Source organism: Carcharhinus amblyrhynchos, chromosome 26 (genome assembly GCF_965287045.1).
Source record: "Carcharhinus amblyrhynchos chromosome 26, sCarAmb.v2.hapA, whole genome shotgun sequence".
NCBI lineage: Eukaryota > Metazoa > Chordata > Chondrichthyes > Carcharhiniformes > Carcharhinidae > Carcharhinus > Carcharhinus amblyrhynchos.
In genome coordinates this window covers 24,807,659-24,831,628 of record NC_137349.1, presented here as the reverse complement: position 1 = coordinate 24,831,628, position 23,970 = coordinate 24,807,659, and the positions used below count along the sequence as shown (strand labels likewise).

At 43.1% G+C, this 23,970-nt stretch overlaps 1 protein-coding gene across 1 annotated transcript in view; it reads right to left on the bottom strand.

The window, feature by feature from the left end:
* Positions 1–23,970, bottom strand: part of LOC145358553 (A disintegrin and metalloproteinase with thrombospondin motifs 6-like) — a 146,502-nt gene that overhangs the window by 48,871 nt on the left and 73,661 nt on the right. Inside the window, exons 10-14 of the mRNA XM_080212703.1 lie at positions 20,764–20,905; positions 19,131–19,238; positions 16,858–17,003; positions 13,148–13,211; positions 405–507 (exon numbers count right to left, since the gene is read on the bottom strand). Of these exons, the coding sequence (XP_080068829.1) occupies positions 405–507; positions 13,148–13,211; positions 16,858–17,003; positions 19,131–19,238; positions 20,764–20,905 (563 nt within the window). The remainder of the gene's footprint in view (positions 1–404; positions 508–13,147; positions 13,212–16,857; positions 17,004–19,130; positions 19,239–20,763; positions 20,906–23,970) is intronic.

Here is a 23,970-nt window from a genome sequence, read left to right as displayed (position 1 = left end):
TAGTTACAATGACTGAACTCCAGTCTCCTTTTGGGCAATATCGAGTAGATTCTCAGAGGCTTTTTCCCAGTGCTGAAATGGCTGCCACAAGAAGACACAGGTTTAGGGTGCTGGGGAGTAGGTACAGAGGAGATATCAGGAATACGTTTTTCACTCAGAGGGTGGTGGGTGCATGGAATCGGCTGCTGGCAGTGGTGGTGGAGACGGATTCGATAGGGTCTTTTAAGAGACTTTTGGATAAGTACATGGGACTTAGTAAGATAGAGGGTTATAGGTAAGCCTGGTAGGTAGGGACATGTTCAGCGCAACTTGTGGGCAGAGGGGCCTGTTTGTGCTGTAGTTTTTCTATGTTCTACGTTCTAACATCAATGCATAAAGCAGGTTATGAACAAGGCACATCTTACCTCCATTGTATGGCTTCCAGTCATAATACTTGCCGCGAAATGCTATTTTGTTAAACTCTGCACACTGCTTTTCTCTGAAGTCCTGAGACCCCGGTGGACAGTCCTAAAGCAGGAGCGGAGAGGAGGGGAAGAAGAAACAAAGCCATGTCAGAATGCAAAACTGAAAGTCAAGGAGAAAACCAAGTTAAATTATAAGAATGCTTCCTTTTGTTTTAAATTGCAAATACTTTCACTTGATAGAGGAAAAAGTTGAAAAAAGTTACTATTGTTTCATAATTGGAAGACTGCTGTAGATTGACTGATACTGACATGATTGAGTGTACAGCATTTGCCAAGTTTGATGTTCTGTGACTGGTTGATTTAAAATTTTTCAGTCAAGAGAGTTTACTTTCTTTAATTTTGACTTGTCTTATATACTTTCATTGACATAAAATTTCCTCAAACTGAATGGCAGCTGTGGCTTTGGAAATTGCATTTTTAAAAAAAAAAGTGTATTTATTAGTGTCACAAGTAGATTTACATTAACACTGCAATGAAGTTACTGTGAAAATCACCTAGTCACCACACTCCGGCACCTGTTTGGGTACACTGAGGGAGAATTTAGCATGGCCAATGCATCTAACCAGCATGTCCTTCAGACTGTGGGAGGAAACTGGAGTATCCAGAGGAAACCCACGTAGACACAGGGAGAAGATGCAGACTCCGCAAAGACAGTGACCCAAGGTAGGAATTGAACCCAAGTCCCCGGAGCTGTGAAGCAGCAGTGCTAAACACTGTGCCACCGTGCTGCCTTCAACAGAGGAACTGTGTTGTTCCTCCCATGGCTAACCAATGACATTTTAAAATGGCACCACAGGCAATAAAATAATCTGAAAACTGAAATGGACAACCACGTATCCTTTGTATGCTGATTCCTGCTGGCCATCCTGGGTTCTAGGACCAGGTTAGAATTAGGTTTATTGGGGTTGATAATATGCAGTAGCGTAAAACATGTGAGAGTAAGATAACAGCAAACCTCACCCGATTTTTATTACAAATCACACCAATGGAAAAATTAAGTAGAGATGGAAAATGGACCAGTGATGAATCATCTCCTATTCTACATTCAGGAAAAGTCACAGTCTACCCTGGTAGCTTTTGTGAGTAATGTATTTTTTTCATTATAACACTCTTTTAAAGATACGTCATTGATATCTTGATTCCACTTGCAATACACAACTGGAGCACAATAAAACTTCTCAATACATCGTTACAACAAAAGATTCCGCGCACTCAGATTTCATATCGCTAAATGTTGCAAAATAAATTTTTTACAATGTCAAAAAATATTTTCCACGCTGTTATGAGTGAATATAAAATTTTGACTGGGTAAATTAATATACTGGGCTGCACATATGGAACAAGTATGTGTTCACTCCTTACACATATCATTTGGATGAAATATTAAGCATAATTTCTAATCAGCAATGATTTATAATTTATCAATTGATTATACATTCTCATTGGGTAGGAATTAATGTTGTTCAGATACTGCTGTTTGAAAAAGAGCTATGGCTTGGATTTTCCCAGTGTGAATTTGCCAGCCGACGACTTACTGCCCATGAAAGTGAAATGGTGGAAAATCCAAGTTCTGAGTAGAACAGAAATGGTAAACTCCCTGCCTATGCTGCTACGGTGTTGCTCAGTGTCCTATAGTAGAAGCGTTTTCCTACGTAATGCTTAATGGTTTGCACAATATCGATCTCCTGTGGTTTTAATCACAGACAAAAAAATAGAAAATAAGGTGCGAGTTTCTTTTCCTACAATTGTCCCCTTGACTTTACCTCCAATTCGCTTCTCTCTCTGTTTCTCTACTTATTTTAGTCTCTTTGTGGATTTCTTAACATAGTCCTGGTTCTCTAATGTGAGGTACAGTGGCCTGATGGTTATAATAACGGACAATCAATCCAGAGGTAATCTGAGTTTGAATTCCACCACAGCAGGTTATAATAGTGATTAAAAGGAAATCTGCTAATCTTTGGTGGGTTAATAAAACCTCAACTGGTTCACCAGTATCCTTCAGGAATGGGAATTTATCATCTGTAACTGGTCAGGCCTGCATTCTCCTTCCAGTCTGTGGGCTGAATAATATCGGTGGAGTGGGGAGAACAGAGTGTGCACCCTCCTGGAAACCACGGTGGTGTGGAGCCAATCTCACCAACTTTTACAAATGCATCATAGAAAGCATCCTTTCTGGGTGAACCACAGCTGGTATGGCTCCTGCTCTGACCAAGACAGCAAGAAATTACAAAAGGTTGTGAACATAGCCCAGTCCATTATGCAAACCAATCTCCCATCCATTGACTCTGTCTACACTTTCCGCTGCCTTGGGAAAACAGCCAGCATAATCAAGGACCCCATGCACCCCGGACATACTTCCTTCCACTTTCTTCTGACTAAAAGGTTTACAAATAGACAAAGATGAAAACAGGGATGGTTCCCTGCAACCACAAGCCACAAACCGATCTTAAGGGAATAGTGGAGTAGAATTGGTGGATTATGCAGGCAACACAACTCAACTATTCTTCTTCTCCTTCCCCCGGTAAGATGCGTGAATGCATTTGCTCGGACACTCTCTTGTTCACAGTATCTTTCACAAACTTGGCTTACAGCATAAAATCCCATGATGCCATGATAATGACAGATCACGTTTGTTATAAGGGGTGCATTTCTGATACACTGTAATACTCCATATTACTGTGCGTCTACTGGAGTCTCAAAGTGTCGGCTAGATGCAATCCCTGAAGTTGCTGAGTGTACCACTTCACTATCTGCAACATCATTTACTAATGTCCGCAACACGATTTACTCTGCCTTAAGCATGTCCTTCTGGGGGGCATTACGTATGCGGGAGCACCAGCTAAAGTGGCAGCACAAATGACGAGGGGCAAGTAGCGATGGGGAGAGAGGATTGGAAAGGTGTTGACTGTAGGGTTGACACTACTTTCACTTCTGGGTTCTGGGCTGGTGTGAGCGAGGGTTTGTTACGAAAGAATCCTGCTTTCTGAGCACCATGAATTCCTTCTTGTGATTTAAAAAAAACATGTTGCAAATACCTTGAGTTTTGATGTACGTGAGGTTGTCTTGAATGGGAAGTTGCTGCAGAGTATACACAAAATACAATGACCCAATGAAGCTGAATACTTATCTACCATACAATCACTTAAGAATGTTTAGATGTGCGACACCAAAGCATACAAGACTATTGACCAAATACTGGAAAATCTGAATAGCTAGCTGGTTTGTCTTCGATTGGCGCAGACTCAATGAGCTGAAGGGCCTTTTGCTTTGCTGAATGCCGCTATGTTATGCTCAGGAAATGTCAATGGCACGAGGAAAGCCAAGCAAAGAAGAATTATAGACCTCTGGTCTGAGCATAAAAGAACCTTTGGCATACAGGATCATTGTTACCGGAACCTGTAAACTAGGAAGAAATTGTAGGGAGTATTGCTCACGGCTCTTGAGTAAATCTGGCTACATAACAAAATTTATCCCCCAATCTGAAATCTGCTCATTAACATGCAGACCCTGTGTCATATAGTGCTATGGGTAATGTCATGAGAGAGGTATAGCATATGCTGGATCATGGAGTAATCCACAGCCTGCGAACTGGTCCCCAAGGAAGACAAGATCATACAGTATGGATAGATGACATAGATTAATATAGAAATGATATAACAAATAACAGCCCATGGAAAGGAATCGATAATCCTGATAGTAGCTGTCATCCCACTCCAGCAGCTCAACTGGTCAACCACGAGTAACTTGACTAGATGTGTTTTAATTTTCATTTCAGAGCGCACCCGCTGTTAACTGATTATTAACCCTGTGTTCCCTTTCCTTCAATTGCCGATCGAACCTATTCTGGAATGCTGATATGAACTCTGTTTCAATCATCAATTCAGGTTGTTTGACAGCCACTCTAGGAGGATTTCTCCTATTTTCTGCCCTAAAGCCTTTACACTAAATCCTGGATGTACCTCACTTCATTCTAGACCCCTCGCTCACTGGAAACAGTCTGTGCCACTCTTTTGTCATTCTCAATATCTCCGACAAATCATCCTGCTATTTGCTCTGATCCAGTGAAAGCAGCCCCGCATTTTGAAGCTATATCAGGCAGCAATCAAATGTGAATTTGCCCTATCTACTGACTTAACATTTTTCCTACATTCTGGAACTCCAAACTACACACAACATTCCAACCATGCCCTTACTAAGATACTAAATAGATTCAATTTACATTTTGCATTTTCATACTCTACACTGCTTGGCCTAAATCACTTGTTATGCTATTCTTAATGTCTCTTGCACCTGAAGCCCCAAGCTAGATCTAATTGCTGGGCTGCCTGCACCCCCTTTGAATGAGTCAAGGGGTGAGCTTGCCCATGCCTTGAAGATATGACATGTAGCCATTTAACAAACATTTGTCCATTAATTGGAGGCTCCCCTGCCCCCTGCTTATCACCAGCCTGCGCAATGAGAGGGACTGGGTTGGTGGATGTTGTGCCTTCTCCTGACTCTGGTTAAATTCCAGCATCAGCACGGGTGAGGTCCATTAACCGGTGACTTAAAGGCTTGAATCGGTTCGCTGGTGGACAGGCCTCCTGATGCCTCCCCCCTGTCATTCATAAAATTGTGGTGGGGGCAGGGGCTAGTGGCTTGGTGATGGACACAAACCCCATGGTACTTTACAGGCACCACCCACCTGCCAACCATAAATTTTGCGCTCCCCTTTCATGTTTTTCTATTTTCTATTCCTCCTGTCTGAAACTATAGGTAACATTCCCTCTAATCCCATCTCCAATTATTAATGGACACAGTGGACAGAGACAGTCTCAGAATCCACTTCCAACCATTCTGAGAAATTCCCTATAGCTCCTTTTCTCTTTCCTCCCTTTGACCCAGTATTTAGTTTAATTTTCCGCCCTTGTCTCACTGCCATGGGAAACAGTTCTCTCAGCAATTTGAAAAGGGTATTTAAATGTCAGCTGGTTAGCCTCACTTATGTGGAGCTGTATTTGGGCCACACAGCTTCGAGATGATTGCATTGCATTCCGAGCAGTGTAACTCCATTGGAATTGGACATTGGGATTTTACGGCCTCGCTCGAGCATGACTGGAAATTCCAGCCCGAGGTCAACGGACATTTCCATTGTCAGACCCTTACCCACTCTGACTGTGGGGCAGGCGACGTGGTAGAGTCCCAGCCATTGTCTGAGAATAAAACCAGGTCATTTAACATTGGTATTGCCCCTAAAGGGAAAATGCTGATGTACAGTCACGTTAACAACAAATGCAGTATTGGTCATCGTGAGGGCGACAGAGGTTAGCACTGCTGTCTCACAGCACGAGGGACCCGGGTTCAATTCTGGCTTCGGGTCACTGTCTGTGTGGAGGTTGCACATTCTCCTCATGTCTACTCGGGTTTCCTCCGGGTGTTCCAGTTTCCTCCCGCACTCCAAAAATGTGCGAGTTAAGTTGATTGGCCACGCTAAATTGGTCCTTAGCAGGGTATTAGGAGAAGTTACGGGGGACAGGGCCTGGCAGGGCTTATTGTCGGTGCAGGCTCGATGGGCTGAATGGCCTCCTTCTGCACAGTTGGAATTCTATGATTCTATGAGTGCTGCCTTGCTGGTAGACTGTTGGAACATTTGAGAGATAGCTGGTAAAAATGAAGCAAATAAAACTATTTTCGGGAACCAGAGGAAGCAATTGGCTCACCTATATCAATGATATGGAATCCAGAAAGTAAAAGCCAGTGTAATAGAGAACAAAAAGACCCCCAAAAAACTTGTAGCTTAAAAATGACACACACCTACACTTTACATGATATAATGTTCCTGACTTACCAAGAGCAGCACCATAGGATGTTCTAGTAATATATTAAAAATGACACCTCAGTGCGCAGACATCACACTGCAGACAGCACACTTTGCTGCAGATGCAAAAGAATCTTTGAAAAAAAACAAAAAAAAAGCCAGTTACTTAATGCTGGGTGCTTATGATCTCAAGCCAAAACTGACAAGCACTTTATATTGGCTAATCAAACGACAACTAAACTCTGCGTAGCCCCAGCTTCTGTTTGCATCTCCAAAAATGGGACTTTGTTCCCTTAAACGTGCACAGCTCCATCTTAAGAAAACAATAGATAGTGCGTTACAAGGTGTAAAACTCTCATCCTTATGGTACATTTCATCTGACTTAACATGATGTGAGGGCTACAAAGAGTAATATACAATAGGTACAAATTCATATCATTTTTCCAAATGCCTCGCTTCAGCTATCAGACTTCCTCGGTCAATGACACATCACACGTGTGATACACAATATCTATGCCACACTTGCACCTTATTGCCCTACATTTCTGACTCAGATAGAGAGTCAACGCAGCAAAGGAATAAAATCTAAAGTTTCCAATGGAAAGTTGGCAACAGCTTAGAGCCTGTGTTATAATTGATAGAATCATAGAATCCCTACAGTGCAGGAGGCGGCCTTTTGGCCCATCGAGCCTGCACAATCCCGCCCCAGGCAAAATTCCCTGGATGACAACAATCCCACCCAGGCCTTATCTCTGTAACCCTATGTATTACCCTGCTGGTCCCCCTGACACTGAGGAGCAATTTAGCATGGCCAATCAACCTTTCAGACTAACGGAGGAAACCAGAGCACCCAGAGGAAGCCCACGCAGACATGGGGAGAATGTGCAAACTCCACACAGTCACCCAAGGTCGGAATTGAACCCAGGTCCCTGGCATTGTAAGGCAGCAGTGTTAACCACTGTGCCACTGTCCAAAGGCTTTTTGAAAATCTTTATGGTTATCGTACCACCAAGAGGTTCATCTTCACAAGAAGTTCGTATGGTGCAATAGAAAATAACATGGAGTTTAGTCTCAGTGAATAAAAATGCTGACATTTTTCTTAACATAGTCCCGGTTCTGCAATATGAGGTACATTTCTCCAGTGAGCACAGAGCTATTGTGAAGGCGGCAGAGAGGGTTTAAGGCAAATGATCAGGATGTTTGTTATGGAGCATAAAAGGTTTGAACAATGTGGGGTGAGATTCCCTGGCCTCCCAGTTGTGTGCTTCCCGTTGGCGGGAAGTAGTGAGTTGTTTGTTAGTGGCAGGATTCTCTAGTCCCGCTGCTCTCAATGAGAATTCCCATTGATGTCACCCCACACCGGCAGAAACCCCGTGGGTAGGAGTGTGCTGCCGGTGGGACTGGAGAATCTCGCCAGTGTGAATGGCTGGAGAATTCCAGCCATGGTGTTCTCAATGGAAATTTAGCTTTAAAGTAAAGCTCTTCTACTTCACTGTTCATCTTTCACCTGTTGTACTCACCTCCCCTTATCAGCTTCTCTCCTCTGATGCTCTCTTTCTCTCTTGTTTTTTAAAAAATGTATTCATTCACAGGATGTGGGCATCGCTGGCATGGTCAGCATTTATTGCCCACCCACAAATGTCCTTGAGAAGATGTTGGTGAGCTGACTTCTTAAAGTGCTCCAGTTCACGTGGTGTAGGTACATCCACTGTGCTGTTAGGGAGTTCCAAGGTATTGGCCGGAACTCTACTGCCACGGAAGCGGCGCAGGCGAGGGTCTGACAATGGAAATCTTTATCGACCTCGGGCGGGAATTTCCAATCTCGCCTGAGCGAGGCCGTAACATACTGCCCATAGATCCAGTGGCACTAAAGGAACAGCAATATAGGCCAGAGTTGTACTGCCCTGTCCGCCATGGGAATCAGAGCGGGCAAGGGGCAGACCATGGAAAGCTCTATTGACATCAGGTGGGATTTTATAGTTTTGGGATCAGTGAGACCATAAAATCTCACCCACAATTCCAAGTTAGGGTGGTGTGGGACATGAAGGGAAATGTGTAGGTGTTGTTGTTCCTATGCATCTGTTGGCCTTGTTCTAATAGGTGGTTGAGGTGGATTTGGAAGGTGTTGTCAAGGGAGCCTTGATGAGTGCGCACTGCTGCCTTCAACGGTGCCTGCAGGTAATGAAGGAGCAGCACTCCAAAAGCTTGTGATTCCAAGTAAACCTGTTGGATTTTAACCTGGTGTTGTGAGACTTCTTACTGTGGCTTTCAGAGCATTCATTCTATAGAAAAATTGGGCTCACTTTGTACACGCAGCATATACTCTAGAGAAACATAGATAAAATAAGAGGGCTGGCTCTTGTGTGGTGTTAAATTTGAAAAGCAAACAAAGAATTTATGTCCACAACTGTTACTTGCATTTTCAAACTAAGACGAGCATCTATCTTTACAATGATTTGTACAATAATATCCAGAAATAAATGTTTTACAATCAGGTGAGTTAATGTGCAAGCAAGGTTCTTGATAGCTGTGGATACCATTAAACTAAGTTCGCTGACAAGAAAATCAACTCTGACGAAGGGCCATGCAGACTCGAAACGTTAGCTCTATTCTCTCTCCATAGATGCTGTCAGACTTGCTGAGGTTTTCCAGCATTTTTCTGTTTTGGTTTCAGATTCCAGCATCCGCAGTATTTTGCATTTAACAAATTTCTTATATTGTGATTTCAGAGGACAGCCAAAGAACTACAACTCTTGATCAGAAGCCAGTTTATCGTCTAATTAATTCAACTTAAAAATAAAATGCTTCTGATAAGCACCTGGACAATGGAAAAAAAAATACTTGAAAAGAACACACCTAACCGAATCGATTGCCATGGTAATCACTAATGAATAAAGCACTGTGCACTTTCGTGGCCCTGTTTGCCATGTGGGGGATTCCTGTAATGGCTGCTAAATCACGCATTGACTCAGAAATACAAATCTCGGTGGTGAGATTTGAGTTACTGAGCCCCTCTTCCTTCCCCCACTCTCACTGGTGATGTGATTAAGTTCACAACCAGAAAAGCCTGAACCTGGTATTTATATTTTATAATGGAACTAGAGGGCTTGGCACTGCCCTTCCTGGGCAGTGCACCGTTACATTAGCGTGAACCATTCCTGGCATTCGAAAGCAGAGGTGCCTGGAGCCCATGGGAGTTGAGGGACATGACTGGGCATGGCTCTTTGTGTGTGGAAGGGTAGCACAATTGAAAGCGGTAGCAAGTATTAGTGCCACAGAATGTGGAGCAGCTTTTCCGAAGGCTTGCCTAAGTGAGGTTCTCACACTTTACAAATTTTACAGCTAACTTCACAAGGCACCAAATTTTTGGAATCATTAATTTGACCCTTTTGAATTAATTTTTCAGATAATTGCACACCTCTTGTCCATTTCATCTGAATTTGTTTGCTGACAAACAATCCAGGAAGCAGGAATAGCACAACATGAACAATGCACTGGCATATAGACAGAGAGAGAAAAAATACCTGCTCTGGCAGTCAAAAGTCATAGAAACATAGAAAATAGATGAGCAGGCCATTCAGCCCTTCGAGCCTGCTCTGCCATTCATTTTGATCATCAAACTCAATATTCTGGTCCTGCCTTCTGCTCATGTCCTTTGATCCCGTTAGTCCCAAGAACTATGTCTAATTTTTTCTCGAAATCAGACAATGTTTTGGCCTCAACTACTTTCTGTGGGAGTGAATTCCACAGAGTGACTATTCGCTGGGTGAAGAAATATCTCCTCACCTCAGTCCTAAAAGGCTTACCTCTTAACTACAAAATATGGCTCCCGGTTCTGGACACCCCACCATTGGGAACATTCTTTCTGAATCTACACTTTTTAATCCTGTTAGGATTTTAAGTTTCTGTGAGATCCCTTCTCACTTTTCTGAACTTCAATGAATACCGATTTAGTCTCTCCTCATATGACAGACCTGCCATCCCAGGAATTAACCCAGTAAGCTTTCGCTGTACTCCCTCTATAGTAAGGATTAACCCTAACCCTAACCCTAACCCAAATTCTTTCTCAGATAAGGACACCAAAACTGCACACAATATTCCAGGTGCGATCTCATCAACGTCCAAAACATTGCAGCAAAACATTCTATTCCTGTACTCAAATCCTCTCACTATAAAAGTCTTCTTTACTGCCTGCTGGACCTATGCACTTACTTTCAGCAACTAATGTACAAGGGCACCAAGGTCTCACTGAGTATCCACCTCTCTTAATTTACACCCATTCAAATAATAATCTGCCTTTTTTTATTGCTACCAAAGTGGATAGCTTCACATTTATTTAGATTATATTGCTTCTGCCACGCGTAAGCTCATTCACCCAGTCTGTCCAAATCACGCTGAAGCATCTCTGCTTCTCCTCACAGCTCACCCTCTTTGTAACATCTGCAAACATTTAGTTCCCTCTTCCAAATCATTAATATATGTCAACAGTTGGGGTCCTAGCACAGATCCCTGTGGTACCCCACTAATCACTGCCTGCCTATCAGAAAAAAGATTCATTTAAGCCAATTGTTTACTTCCTGCCTGCCAACCAGCTTTCTATCCATCGCAAGAAATTACCTTCAATCCCATGTGCGCTAACTTCATACAGTGGTCTGCTATGTGAGACTCTGTTCAAAGCCTCTGAAAGTTTAAATAAACCACATCCACAGGTTCTCCTTGGTCAACTTTACGACTTACATCCTCAAAAGGCTAGAACAAAGAAAAACTCTTTAAAGGATTACTGACCAGGCCACCTCATAACTTTACAAAGCAGAAGAAGCCAACTTCAGGTGAGACAACATGGAGAACAGGCGGAAGATGCAGTCAAGGAAGAATTACTCTTGTATACTCTGATGGATCCTCCTCAAGAACTCATGGTTTGGTCCTTATCTCGTTTTGTTAGTAATGTCAAGATCTACTTTTCTGTCATTTGACAATCTGATTAAATGCTAAAAAATTTTGACACCTGTTTCTGTACTTGTCTCCACTTGAGAATAGAACGAATAACAGGGTTACTTTCCTAATTATAAGGACACATTAATAAAAATCCTATACTTTACAGAGTATGACCAGTATTCAGAATGTCTTTCACCATGTACTGTCGTGTCCATGTTTTTGGTGCCAGTTCTCTATTATTGCCATGCCAGTTGTTCCATGAAATATGGCAAGGTTCCAAGGGCAAACATGCTGCCAACAAAAATTACCATTATGCTACAAGTTCAGAAATTCCCACAAGATAGCCGCCTAAGCAACTGGATCACACATCTTTCTCATTCCAACGTATGTCCCTATTCTGTTTAGTTGCAGTAAAGACTGCAAGTAATAGTCATCAGCAGTTGTAATTGGGAGAAGCACAGGTAGTACAAGACCTTTAATCACAATGAACAGAGAATCCTGTGGGCAGCTGGAGGAATGGAAGAGGGGTAATCAAAAGCCTCTCCTCAGATGTTCTTGCACTCTAATTTACTTTTTGTACCCACTACTTACCCCTTCATTTTTTAAAAATTAAAACCAGCATAGTATCCTACAACACAGTGTTACATTCTGCCACATAATTTCAGCCTGAAGTGGTATTACACTGCAGCACTCTAATGTATATTCTTTGTACGATCCTAATGGTTCCCATGGAAGCCTTAGAGGATATATATTCCCTAGTCCTACATCACAGAACACCCTGTGGCATTCACTCCAATGTGGTAAGCAGCAGTACAGGCACATTCACTTTGGAAGCTTAGTCAATGAATTGCAAGAGGGTGTAATTGGTAAAGCACAGCACCAATAAGAAGGGACAAAAACAGAAAATGCTATAAAATCTCGGCACGTCTGACAGCATCTGTGGAGTGAGAATAAAGCCAATGGGGGGAGTTTTACAGTCCTGCCCGCAACAGCAATCGGAGCAGGCCAGGGGCGGAGCATGGAAAGGTCTGTTGAGCTTGGGCAGAATTTTCCAGTTCCGGGCGAGCTAGCTGGAAAATCATGCCCAATGTCTCTGACAAAGTGTCATCCAGACTCCAAATGTTGGCTTTATTTTCTTTCCACAGATGATGTCAGACCTGCCAAGATTTTCCAGCATTTTCTGTTTCTGTTTCAGATTCCAGCATCCATTGTGTTTTGCCTTTATACAAATAAGGAGGGTTCAGGACTAGTACAATTATAGGTGCTGCCCAAAGGCTCAACTCATAACTGTTCAACTGTCTGCCAAGTCCAAGAATTTGTACCTCGCAAGGTCTACCGACAAGTAAGTTTTGATACGTCAACACAAGCATCCCATGCAATCATTTGAGGAATTACACACAAGTGTTTCGCAATGTAAGTTGGCTGATTAAGAAACACGGGTGAGGTTAAGGTTCAGGCTGGATGCAGTGATGGAGATGAAGGATGGCATGACCTGGTGTGAGGAAGAGGAGAGAAGAGAGCAGGATCTGGATGCGTGAAAAGAGATATCAAGGTCATTGGCTTACATAAGGAATGCTGAGATCTAGACAAAGCAGGTGAGTATCTTAAACAGAGGTAAAAGTGTGATCAGATCAAAATTAGAGTCTAAAGGATAGAAGGAAGTGGTGGTATGAAGCCCGCTCAAAGGCTTGAAGGAACTTGGACAATGACCAATGAAGAGAAGTCCAGTCAGGAGTGGGTGGAGAAGAGCTAGATCCAGAAGCAATTACAGGAGTGAACTGTCAGCTCAGGATCAAATCACCTGATAAACAATGTTATTCAGTTTTGGGATGCATTTCAGAATCTAACTTTCACTATTCACACAATCACCTCTATAGCCTGAATTTGTGATGTGATATATTAAAATATATCACTGTAAAATAAAGTTACAAATAATGATCAATTTACTTACATCAATGTTACATGATCGAAAGCGCTTCCTCTCTCCAAGGCAGTATCGCCCACCAATAGTTGGTCTAAATTTGGAGGTAAATATTGTGACATGATTAGGGAATCAGACACAGCTTATTTCCATAAATGTGGTTGACATATTTTGAAAAGTAACATGACTAAATATTATTAATCAGAGAATGTGGGACTCTAATTTGCCACCACTAATTGGTGTTATGTATTTTGTATGCTTGATTTGTCTTGAAGGCAATGTAGAGATAAGGCCAGTTTCTAAGTGTGAAGGAAATTTGATGAGACCAGTTTGTAAGTGTGAAGGAAATTTTTTTTACAGAGTTCTATACAATGCTTTAAAATGTCCACACCAAGATTGGGCTCTGGCTTTTAGTAGTTTCTGTGTATCTGTTCACTTCTCTCTGATTCCACAGTCCAAACAAACAAATTGAGCATAGATCAGTTAACAGATTCACATTATCAAGCACATAAAATTGAACATTACACTTGGAAGTTGTAATGACTTCAATCAGGCCATTGAGGTTGGCCTATTGGAGTATGAACTCCCTGTTTAAGGATCCAGTTGATGGGACAATCTTTGCCTCGTACTTAACCGAGAGTGTCAGTTTTTCTAACACCCCTGGAGATAGACTGAACCCTGACGTTAGAGTTTGTAAGTAAAGGGATTTTGGTGAAGGCATTCTGCCTCTGAAGACTTATTACAGAAGTTACAAAACAAACTGAACACTGCTGTTTAACTGATAGTATTGTTCTGTTGGAATTGTATAACCAATTCTTAAGATGCATTGTGATATAGCAGCGTGATCTTTATGTAGAAACCATGTGATCTGAGTAGGTGCATTGGCCATTCTAAATGCTCCCTCAGTGTAGCCAAACAGGCACCAGAATGTGGCGACTAGGCTATTTTCACAGTAACTTCATTGCAGCGTTAATATAAGCCTACTTGTGGCACTAATAAAATAAACTAAATAAACTACACTGGTACAGGAAGGGACATGGGAAATGAAATGGAAAAGCAGACAATATTGAATTCATAATTTCACAAACAGAGGAAATGGAGCAGCAGCCACACCAAATTAATAAAATAATGGAGATTAATGAAGCAGTGGGATGTTGGTAAATTAATAAATCAGTACAGCAGCTTGCACACCAAAAAAAAATTAATAAATAACTAAGTTAGGAGGCATAAGAGAGGGGCAGTTATGAGTTCATTAATAGCCTCTGTATCTTGGCTACTACTGTTTTTTGGTCCTCGTAGCTGGGAGCTAACTTCTAATAGTTTCATAAACAGTTTACTTATCAAGGCACTGTAGTCAATTATCATGCACAAGGCTATAAAAGTAAAAACTTGCTCATTTGCAAAAGAATCATTGGCTAGACCGATAATCGTTTAGCTTGTAAAGATAGTTAAATGGCCAATTTATTTAGCTTCATGGGTTTACGTGTGGAAAGATTCCTGGTCACGGTTTCCCCCCCACTCCTCAGAGAAACATCACTGGGACAAAGGTCCCAGACAAAAGGGTTGGCACACGAAATTGAGGATTGAGGAAAAGGAGAAAGAGGAGTGAGGAGCAGACATCACAGTGCAATCAAAATTTGGTGGTTGGGTTGACTGTGTGGATGGCGTGAAGCCAAAGGTGGTTGGCTGGAAGGCAGCTATTGCACTCACAATGAAAGCAATTATACTTGTAGAAAAATCGGGGATGGAGGTCTTGTGGTGCCAGGGTAGGGCAACCACGCCTCTGAGTCAGAACCTCTGGGTTTGAGATCCCACTCCAGGACTTGACGGCCATGGAAATGGCGTTCATAATGTGGCCAACAGCTTAATTTCAATCTGCAAATCCTTTCAACATGCTTATGGCTGGCGGTAAGAGTGGGGTAGTCTCCTGGTCAGTTACTGTTGATGAAGAGTGGTGCCTGGCGCTTTGTTCCAGGAAAAACAAGCCATGGAACCAGACAGTTCATTACCTGCTTCATGTTTCCCATTAGTTACATGGTTGGCTTGCCACCTACTGCTGCTTTTTCACATTATTTTTTACCGCAAGCATCAAATCCACCAGTATTTATTAGAACTTTCCGCTACCTGTAGTGTTACACATGCAGTGACTGACCAGCTTCTGAAAGGAGTTTTTGCAGGGACAAAGATTACCAGCAGGAACCGGAGGCTAAATGGAGGCACTGTGAATCATTTAAGAAATTAAGATAATGTCATAAAGCTGAGACGGTTAGCAGTCTTGAAGAGTGAGGTCAGATGAATTGAACTTCCTTTTTTATTTAAACTTATTTAATGACTAGTAGCTCTACACATTTTATAAAATGTACAGTGAAAGCGGGGTGGCATGGTGGCAGAATGGTTAGCACTGCTTCCTCACAGCGCCAGAGATCTGGGTTCGATTCCAACCTTAGGTGGCTGTCTGTGCGGAGTCTGCACATTCTCCCTGTGTCAGATTGGGTTCCTTGGGGTGTTCCAATTTCCTCCCACAATCCAAAGATGTGCAGATTAGGTGAACTCGCCATGCTAAATTGCTCTTCAGTGTCCAAAAGATGTGCAGGTTAAGTGGATTAGCAACGTGTGGCGTTATAGGGTGAGGGCTGTGTAGGATGCAGAGAGCTGGTGAAGTCTCAATGGGCTGAATGGCCTGCTTCTGCACTGTAGGAATTCCATGGGTTTATGGAAAGATGCACTGCCAACTCCTGATAAAATGCTGGAGAGGAGCAAGAGAGATAATGATTTTTCGGGAGAGTGGGGGCTAATAACAAATAAAAATGGTATTTTTACATTTATTTTAAACTTCTTCTTGAGTTCTCTTCCTGAAGGCAGGTCCACTCCAGAACACCACAGCCTCCTCCACAATGGGTAAGACAAAGAGGCAGGTCCCAAGTCCACCCCAGCTGAACAGGGATGGAGTCCCCTGTTATTGGCAGCAGTTTGATCCACACCAGGCATCCAGCCAACGAGCATGGAGTCCAAGTTTTTGTGGCAACATGCATTTTTACATCCACGCTGTTGCCTGGAGCCAAGGATAGTCATGGTAGAGGCTCTAATATTCTAACCATCACACGGCTGAATCTCTCCCACCTTCACTACTTGCCTTTGACATACGTTGGGAAGAATTTACAATTTGATATGGATCTATTTAGCTATGTTACGAACACACTGTCCTTGGTCATCATGTGATGGAGTGAGAATTGCGAACCCAGAGTTTCTGGTTCAGAAGCAGGGATCCTCCTTTGTAAACTCGCACAAGTACAATTCCATCAAGTTAAACTTGGATCTATTATTATGGTTGCAGCTGTACGGTTACCCTGAAGTTACATCTACTTCTTCCCTGTCTACCATTTTCTGGGCAAGTATTCTGGCAAGTGAACTGAAACTGTCCAAAATCTCAATCTCAAACCTTTTCCAAAGAGACCTTTCCCAAGGATTCCGATTGCCCATTGGACTGTGAGGCTTCCTGGACAGATCCTGCAGAGTCCTGGCTTTGGGACTTCCAAGAGGCTCCCCGGGGCATCTTTCAGGACATGTCCAGGGTAGACTACCCCGAGACTGGAAGATCTAAGCCATAGTTCCGCAACTCAACTTATTGTCAGTAAAAGAGTAAATGTGAAAAATTAAAATATGTACTCTGAGAAAGGAAAATAGTTAAACTAATCAACTTGGACATTCTAGGCATCTTTAAATTTAATGCTATTATTTACCTTGGACTGTCACATTGTCTGGCAGAATATGACACTCCTCCTCCACATGTCCTGCTGCACTCTCCCCATGGTGACCAGGGTCCCCAGGCTCCATCCACTCCCTCTGGTCTAGTGCCGAATGGGACACAGTCTCTTTTATAGCACCACTGAAGCAGAAACTTTCATTTAAACTTTACATAGCAAAATTAGACCCGTGCATTCAATTCAATTGAAATAGTTTCACAATGGACTGGCTGAAAAACCAACCTACACATGTGGAAAAAAAATAACTATTTTTTAAAAATTATTCGTGGGACATGGGCATCACTGTCTGGGGCAACATTTATTACTCAACCCTAGTTGCACTTGAACCTGAGTGGCCCATTTCAGTTGAGAGTCAACCACATTGCTGTGGGTCTGCAGTCACATTGGGGCAAATGGGATCAAAGGTTATGGGGAGAAAGCATGATTAGGCTACTGAGTTGGATGATCAGCCATGCTTGTTATGAATAGTGGAGCAAGTTCAAAGGGCCAAATGGCCTCCTCCGGCTTCTATCTTCTATGTTTCTATGTAGGCCAGACCAGGTAAGGACGGCAGATTTCCTTTCCTAATGGACATTAGCAAACCAGATGGGTTTTTCCGACAATCAACAATAATTTCACAGTCATCATTAGATTCTTAATTCCATATACATTTTATTAAATTCAAATTCCACCATCTGCTGTGACAGGATTCGAACCCGGGTCCCCAGAACATTAGCTGAGTTTCTGGATTAATAGTCTAGCAATAATACCACTAGGCCAGCGTCTACCCCTAAAACAGAACTTCCATGTTATGTCACACTATACCCTCTAGATTTCATTTTGAACTTGCATGTGTGCCTTTCGTAGTTAATAATGTTCCATTGTGCTTCATAGCAAATGAAGATGATTCAGTGTAGTCATTTGTACAATGCATTGTTGACATTTTGGAGTTTTTGGACAAATGGCACCTTCCAAATCAGTGTTGCCTCAGGACGATAAAGTGCAGCTGATGCACAGAAGTGATTGAATTTGTCTTTTCATTTTATAACCAAACCCCATAGACAGATTATGGCTGAAATCTTCCATCCTTGTTTGTGGCTGGGATTCCCTGGTGCCACTGAGAGTTATAGGACTTTTGGCTGGAATACCAAATTTTCCGTACTTGCTCGCAGCTGGTCATACCATGGATAGGACTGAATATCCCGCCTGATATTTTACACTGTTCAGATGGAGTTCCTTGTCAGTCATTGCTGAAGGATGGTTACTGGAATGGGCAGATAGGTGGTGTAAGTTAACATGGAAAAGTGAAAGATTTGGGAGGGGAAAACAAGAGATTGGGATAACCCACTCAGTAGAAAGACACGGAGGAGTGGAGCTAAATGGAGGCACTTCAGGGTTCGAATACTGAATTTCCAGGTGCAGATAGATGAAACCATAAATGAGGCCAACAATGTTTTGGTTTGATAAACATGGCTTGTAGAGCAGAAGAGTAAAATAATCATAAATTTGTGCAAACCATTTGTAATGATTTCAATCAAGCCATTGAGGTTGGCCTATTGGCGTATGAAAGCCCTGATTAAGGAGTCAATTGATGGGCCAATCAGGGAGTCTTTTCCTTGTAGTTAACCGGGAATGTCAGCTCCTCTGGGACTCCCGAATGTAAACTGCTGATTGATAGCACTCTGTGTACTGTTGGAATTGTAAATAAAGGGATTTTGGTGAAGAGGCTTCTGCCTCCGAAGACTTATTACACCACTGCTTGGGCCACTGTTAAGAGTGTGGGTTTGAGCACTGCATTTTGGAAAGGTCTTTGTAATTTTAATGTGTGTGCAAATTCACAAAGATGATGCCATGAATCAAAATTAATTTAGTTAGCAGAGACTTCAGATACTGGGATTATTTCCACTGGAGTAGAGAAAGCCCTCTCTGTACATCCCTTTATAATCTTTCCACAATGTGACGATTATGGAATGTTTTGTCCCTGTGCTGTAGTTACTTTCAACCCTTCTCTAACACTCCAAAACTGTTCCCTTCCTACATAAGATGCATTAGTGTGAATGCTGCCCTGCTAATTCCCTATTAATGAATAATGCCCTGTGGGAAAGGTCAGTTTTACCAACTTTTGATCATTCATATCTTTGTCACAAAAATATGATTGAGGAACTAAGAGTTGGAATCAAGTTATACTAAAAACAGTTCAATTTCCCAATAGTAGATTTTAAATTGGCAAATTAACACCAAAGTAAAGAAAAAGACACATTGTTACTCACCCCCTTTTCAATGGTATTTGATTGACATACTGTTCCCTCAGCAGCAGGGATACTGTTTGTAATACAGCGATTACTTTTACTAAGACACCACAACTCACTGCATACCTCCTACAAATAAAACATTAGTAAAAAGTATCAAGAACTAAAAATGAAAGCCATTCTAAGCTTCATAAAGTTAACTGTGTGTGCTATCAAGTTTTAAATTGATTTTTAAGTGGATTAATTGGACAGAAGTGGATGGTTAGGAAGTCCCCACCCTCCCATCTAAATAAATGCCCACCCAGACACCATAATTGCTTTGGAGGAACATTAAATCTGTCTCTTGTATCTGAAAAGCTGTTTTCTTTGCACACTGGCAATATCTTAGGAACTTTATGGCCGGGATTCTCCCAAAGCAAAACTAAGTGCCCAATGTGCGGGAAAACAGGAATATTTCCGGTCTGGTTTTTTGGCGTACTCACCAGAACGAATCTCCGACACTCTGAGCATTGCAGAGTGCCTCGGTGCGATTCACTCTGGTAAGTGGTGGGCAGAGTCTATTCCCACCTGAGAGGCCGGCAGCATAGAGCTGAGCGGGCTGAGCGGGCTGATCTCCACAATGACAGATCGGCGTATGTGACTGTCCCCCACCATTGCTGATCTCCTGCTGATTGCTGGCCTGCCCTGCAACCACTATCCCCCCACTGTGATTGCTGGCCTTCCAGACTCCCCCCACCCAACAACTACTGTTTCCCCCCCAACCCCCTCTGTGGCCAGCCACAATCTCCCCACCCACCTGCCCCAGCCAGCCTCCATATTTCTTCCACCTGCCTACTCTCTGGCCAGCCCCAACCCCCCTCACCCCTCTGCCATGGCCAGCCCCCACCCCCCCGCCATGGCCAGCCCCAATCACCTCCTCCCTCCCCCACTGATCCCGAATGCAGAGTGGCAGCGGGTCCTCCCTCTACCGATCGTCCCAACAGGCTCTGTCCCAAGTGTACTTCACCCCTTTGGCACTGCTCGGTTCTGGTGGGCAGTGCCAAGGTGCCTGGCGGACAGTGTCAGTTTTACCCTTGAGCAGTGCCAGGGTGCCAGGCTGGCACTGCCCAAAGAACACCCCACCTTGACTTCGACCTTCTTGGGTTGGGGGGGGGGGGGCCTTAATGGCCTCTGTTACCACCAGCGGTGTGAGGACGCCTGTTCCCCGACAATGGAGATGTTATGGGGCCCAGAGAACACTGTCAAATTTCCATATGATTGCACTAAAAACAAGTGCGTGGGAGACTCATGAGTGGCGTTATGCCAATCGCAGACCCCGCTGGTATCTCCTGGCCTGCTGCATTGGCCAGGAATATTCCAGCCTACATTTCCAGGCCAGTGGCAGGTTAAAAATATGTAATTATCTTAAGGCTGAATTCTTTCTCTCAGAGTTTAATGGGAAATTAATTTAGGCAAACTGCTGTATTTAAACCATAAGCAAAGCATTATCTTATTAAATACATTTCTGAAAGACAATTGTAAAATGGCAGATTTGAGAATACAGAGGTAAGAATATTTTTTATCTACGGCACTGTCTATTATAAAAGGTTAGAACTCCATCCCATTCAAAAAGTCTTAATATTTCTCAAAGATATAAAGCAGGAAGACTCTCTACCCCATATTTACACTGGCGTGATTTGACTCCGTATTGGAAACGGCACTGTTCATCAGCATCATACACCTGACCTGGGGCCACAGTCGGGTAAAAGAACTCCTGTTTGGGGGGTGCATTGATGAGACATCTACCATGTCCTGAACTGACAAAAAAAAGAATTTTTATTATAGAAGAAAAACAAATTCAGTAATTTCTAGAATGATGTGCAGTCAGGGAAAACTAAATAAATTACTGATCGAAGAGTACAACATTTCAGGAAATAATATTCTCCACGCTAAGTACCTTTTTCTATCTTTATTGATGATGTCTGTGCAGATTAAATAAGTAACTGTTAAATGAATACATTTTAAGTGTCTAAGTGGCTGCCTCACAGCGCTAGAGGCCCAGGTTAAAATCCATAAGACATAAGAGCAGAATTAGGCCACTCGGCCCATCGAGTCATTCAATCATAGCTGATATTTTTCTCATCCACATTCTCCTGCCTTTTCCCCATAACCCCAGCTTCCCTTGTTAATCAAGAACCTATCTATCTTTGTCTTAAAGACACTCGATGACCTGGCCTCCACAGTCTGCTGCGGCAAAGAGTTCCACAGATTCACCACTCGCTGGCTGAAGAAATTCCTCCTCATCTCTGTTTTAAAGGATTGTGCCTGTAGCCTGAGGTTGTACCCTCCGGTTCTAGTTTTTTCTACGAGCAGAAATACCCTTTCCACGTCCACTCTATTCAGGCCTTGCGGTATCCTGTAAGTTTCAATAAGCTTCCCCCCTCATCCTTCTAAACTCCAATGAGCACAGACCCAAAGTCCTCAGCTGTTCCTCATATGACAAGCTCTTAATTGCAGGGATCATTCTTGTGAACCGCCTCTGGACCCTTTCCAAGGCCAGCACATCCTACATTAAAAATGGGGCCCAAAACTGCTCACGATACTCCAAATGAGATCTGACCAAAGCCTTATACAGTCTTAGAAGTACATTCCTGCTCTTGTACTCTAGCCCTCTCAATATGAATGCTAACATTGCATTTGCCTTCCTAACTGCTGACTGAAACTACACATTAACCTTAAGAGGATCTTGAACAAGGACTCTCAAGTCCCTTTGTGTTTCTGATTTCTTAAGCATTCTCTCATTTAGAAAATAGTCTATGCCTCCATTCCTCCTTCCAAAGTGCATAACCTCACACTTTTCCACATTGTATTCCACCTGCCACTTCTTTGACTACTCTCCTAACCTGTGCAAGTCCTTCTGCAGCTTCCCCCCCGCTTCCTCAGTACTATCTGTCCCACTACATATCTTTGTATCATCTGCAAACTTAGCAACAGTGCTTTCAGTTCCTTCCTCCAAATTGTTCATGTGGACTGTAAAAGCTCATGGTCCCAGCAATGACCCCTGAGGAACACCACTAGTCACCGGCTGCCATTCTGAAAAAGACTCCTTTATCCCCAGTCTCTGCTTTCTGCCAGTCAGCCAATCCTCTATCCATGCCAGGATCTTACCCTGAACACCATGGGCACTTAACTTATTTAACAGTCTCTAATGCGGCACCTTATCAAAAATCTAAATAAATCATGTCCACTGTTTCTCCTTTATCTAACTTCCTTGTTACCTCCTCAAAGAACTCCAACAGATTTGTCAGACATGACCTCCCCTTGACGAAGCCGTGCTGACTCAGTCCTACTTTATCATGCATTTCCAAGGGCTCTGTGATCTTATTTTTAATAATGGACTCTAAAATCTTACCAATGACCAAAGTCAGGCTAACCAGCTTATGATTTCCCGTCTGCTGCCTCCCTCCTTTCTTAAACAGTGATGTTACATTAGCTACTTTCCAGTCCTCTGGCACTCTCCCTGCCTCCAATGAGTCCTGAAAGATCACCACCAATGCCTCTACAAATTCCTCAGCTATCTGCCATTCTGCCATTTCCCCCCATATTTTGGGGGGAAAATTTGCTAAGGCTATGCAGGGGGGTTTAAACTGGTTCGGGGGGGGGTGGGGTCCTGAGTAGCAGCGGTGAAAGTGAGGGGGGCACAGATGGGGACTGCAATGCACGGCATCGTGGGGGTGAAGTGGAGCAGGGTTTGAAATATGTATACTTTAATGCGAGGAGTATTCGCAACAAAGTGGATGAACTTGCAGCGTGGATCAGTACCTGGGACTTTGATGTTGTGGTCATTTCAGAGACATGGATAGAGCAGGGTCAGGAATGGTTGCTGCAGGTTCCGGGGTTCAAATGCTTCAGTAGGAGTAGAGAAGGAGGTAGAAGGGGGGGAGGGGTAGCATTATTAGTCAAGGATTGTATCACGGTGTCAGAGAGGAAGTTTGATGAGGACTTGTCTGTTGAGGTAGTATGGGCTGAGGTTAGAAATAGGAGAGGAGAGGTCACCCTGTTGGGAGTCTTTTATAGACCTCCTAAAAGTTCTAGAGAGGTTGAGGAAAGGATTGCGGAGACGATCCTGGATAGGAGTGAAAGTAATCGGGTAATTGTTATGGGGGACTTTAACTTTACTAATATTGATTGGAATAGCTATAGCTCTAGCTCATTAGAGGGGTCAGTTTTTGTACAAAGCGTGCAGGAGGGTTTCTTGACTCAGTATGTTGACAGGCCAACTAGAGGTGAGGCTATATTGGATTTGGTGCTGGGAAATGAGCCAGACCAGGTGCTAGACTTGGAAGTTGGGGTGCATTTTGGTGATAGTGACCACAATTCGGTTACGTTCACCTTAGTGATGGAAAGGGATAGGCAGGAACCTCGGGTCAGTAGTTTTAGCTGGGGGAAGGGTAATTATGAGGCTATTAGGAGAGAATTAGGAAGCATAGGTTGGACTAGGAGACTACAGGGTCTGGGAACGTCCGAAATGTGGAGTTTTTTCAAGGAGCAGCTACTGCGAGTCCTTGATATGTATGTCCCTGTCAGGCAAGGAGGAATTGGTTGAGCTAGGGAACCGTGGTGCACTAGGAAAGTTGATTCGCTGGTTAGAAAGAAAAAGGAGGCTTATGTCCGGATGAGACTTGAGGGCTCAGGTAGTGCACTAGAGAGCTTTAGATTGGCTAGGAGGGAGTTAAAGAGTGAGTTGAGAAGGGCTAAAAGAGGACATGAGAAGACTTTGGCTGATAGGATTAAGGAGAATCCTAAGGCGTTCTATAGATATGTTAAGAACAAAAGGTTGGTTAGGGCAAGATTAGGGCCAGTTAGAGACAGCAGTGGGAAT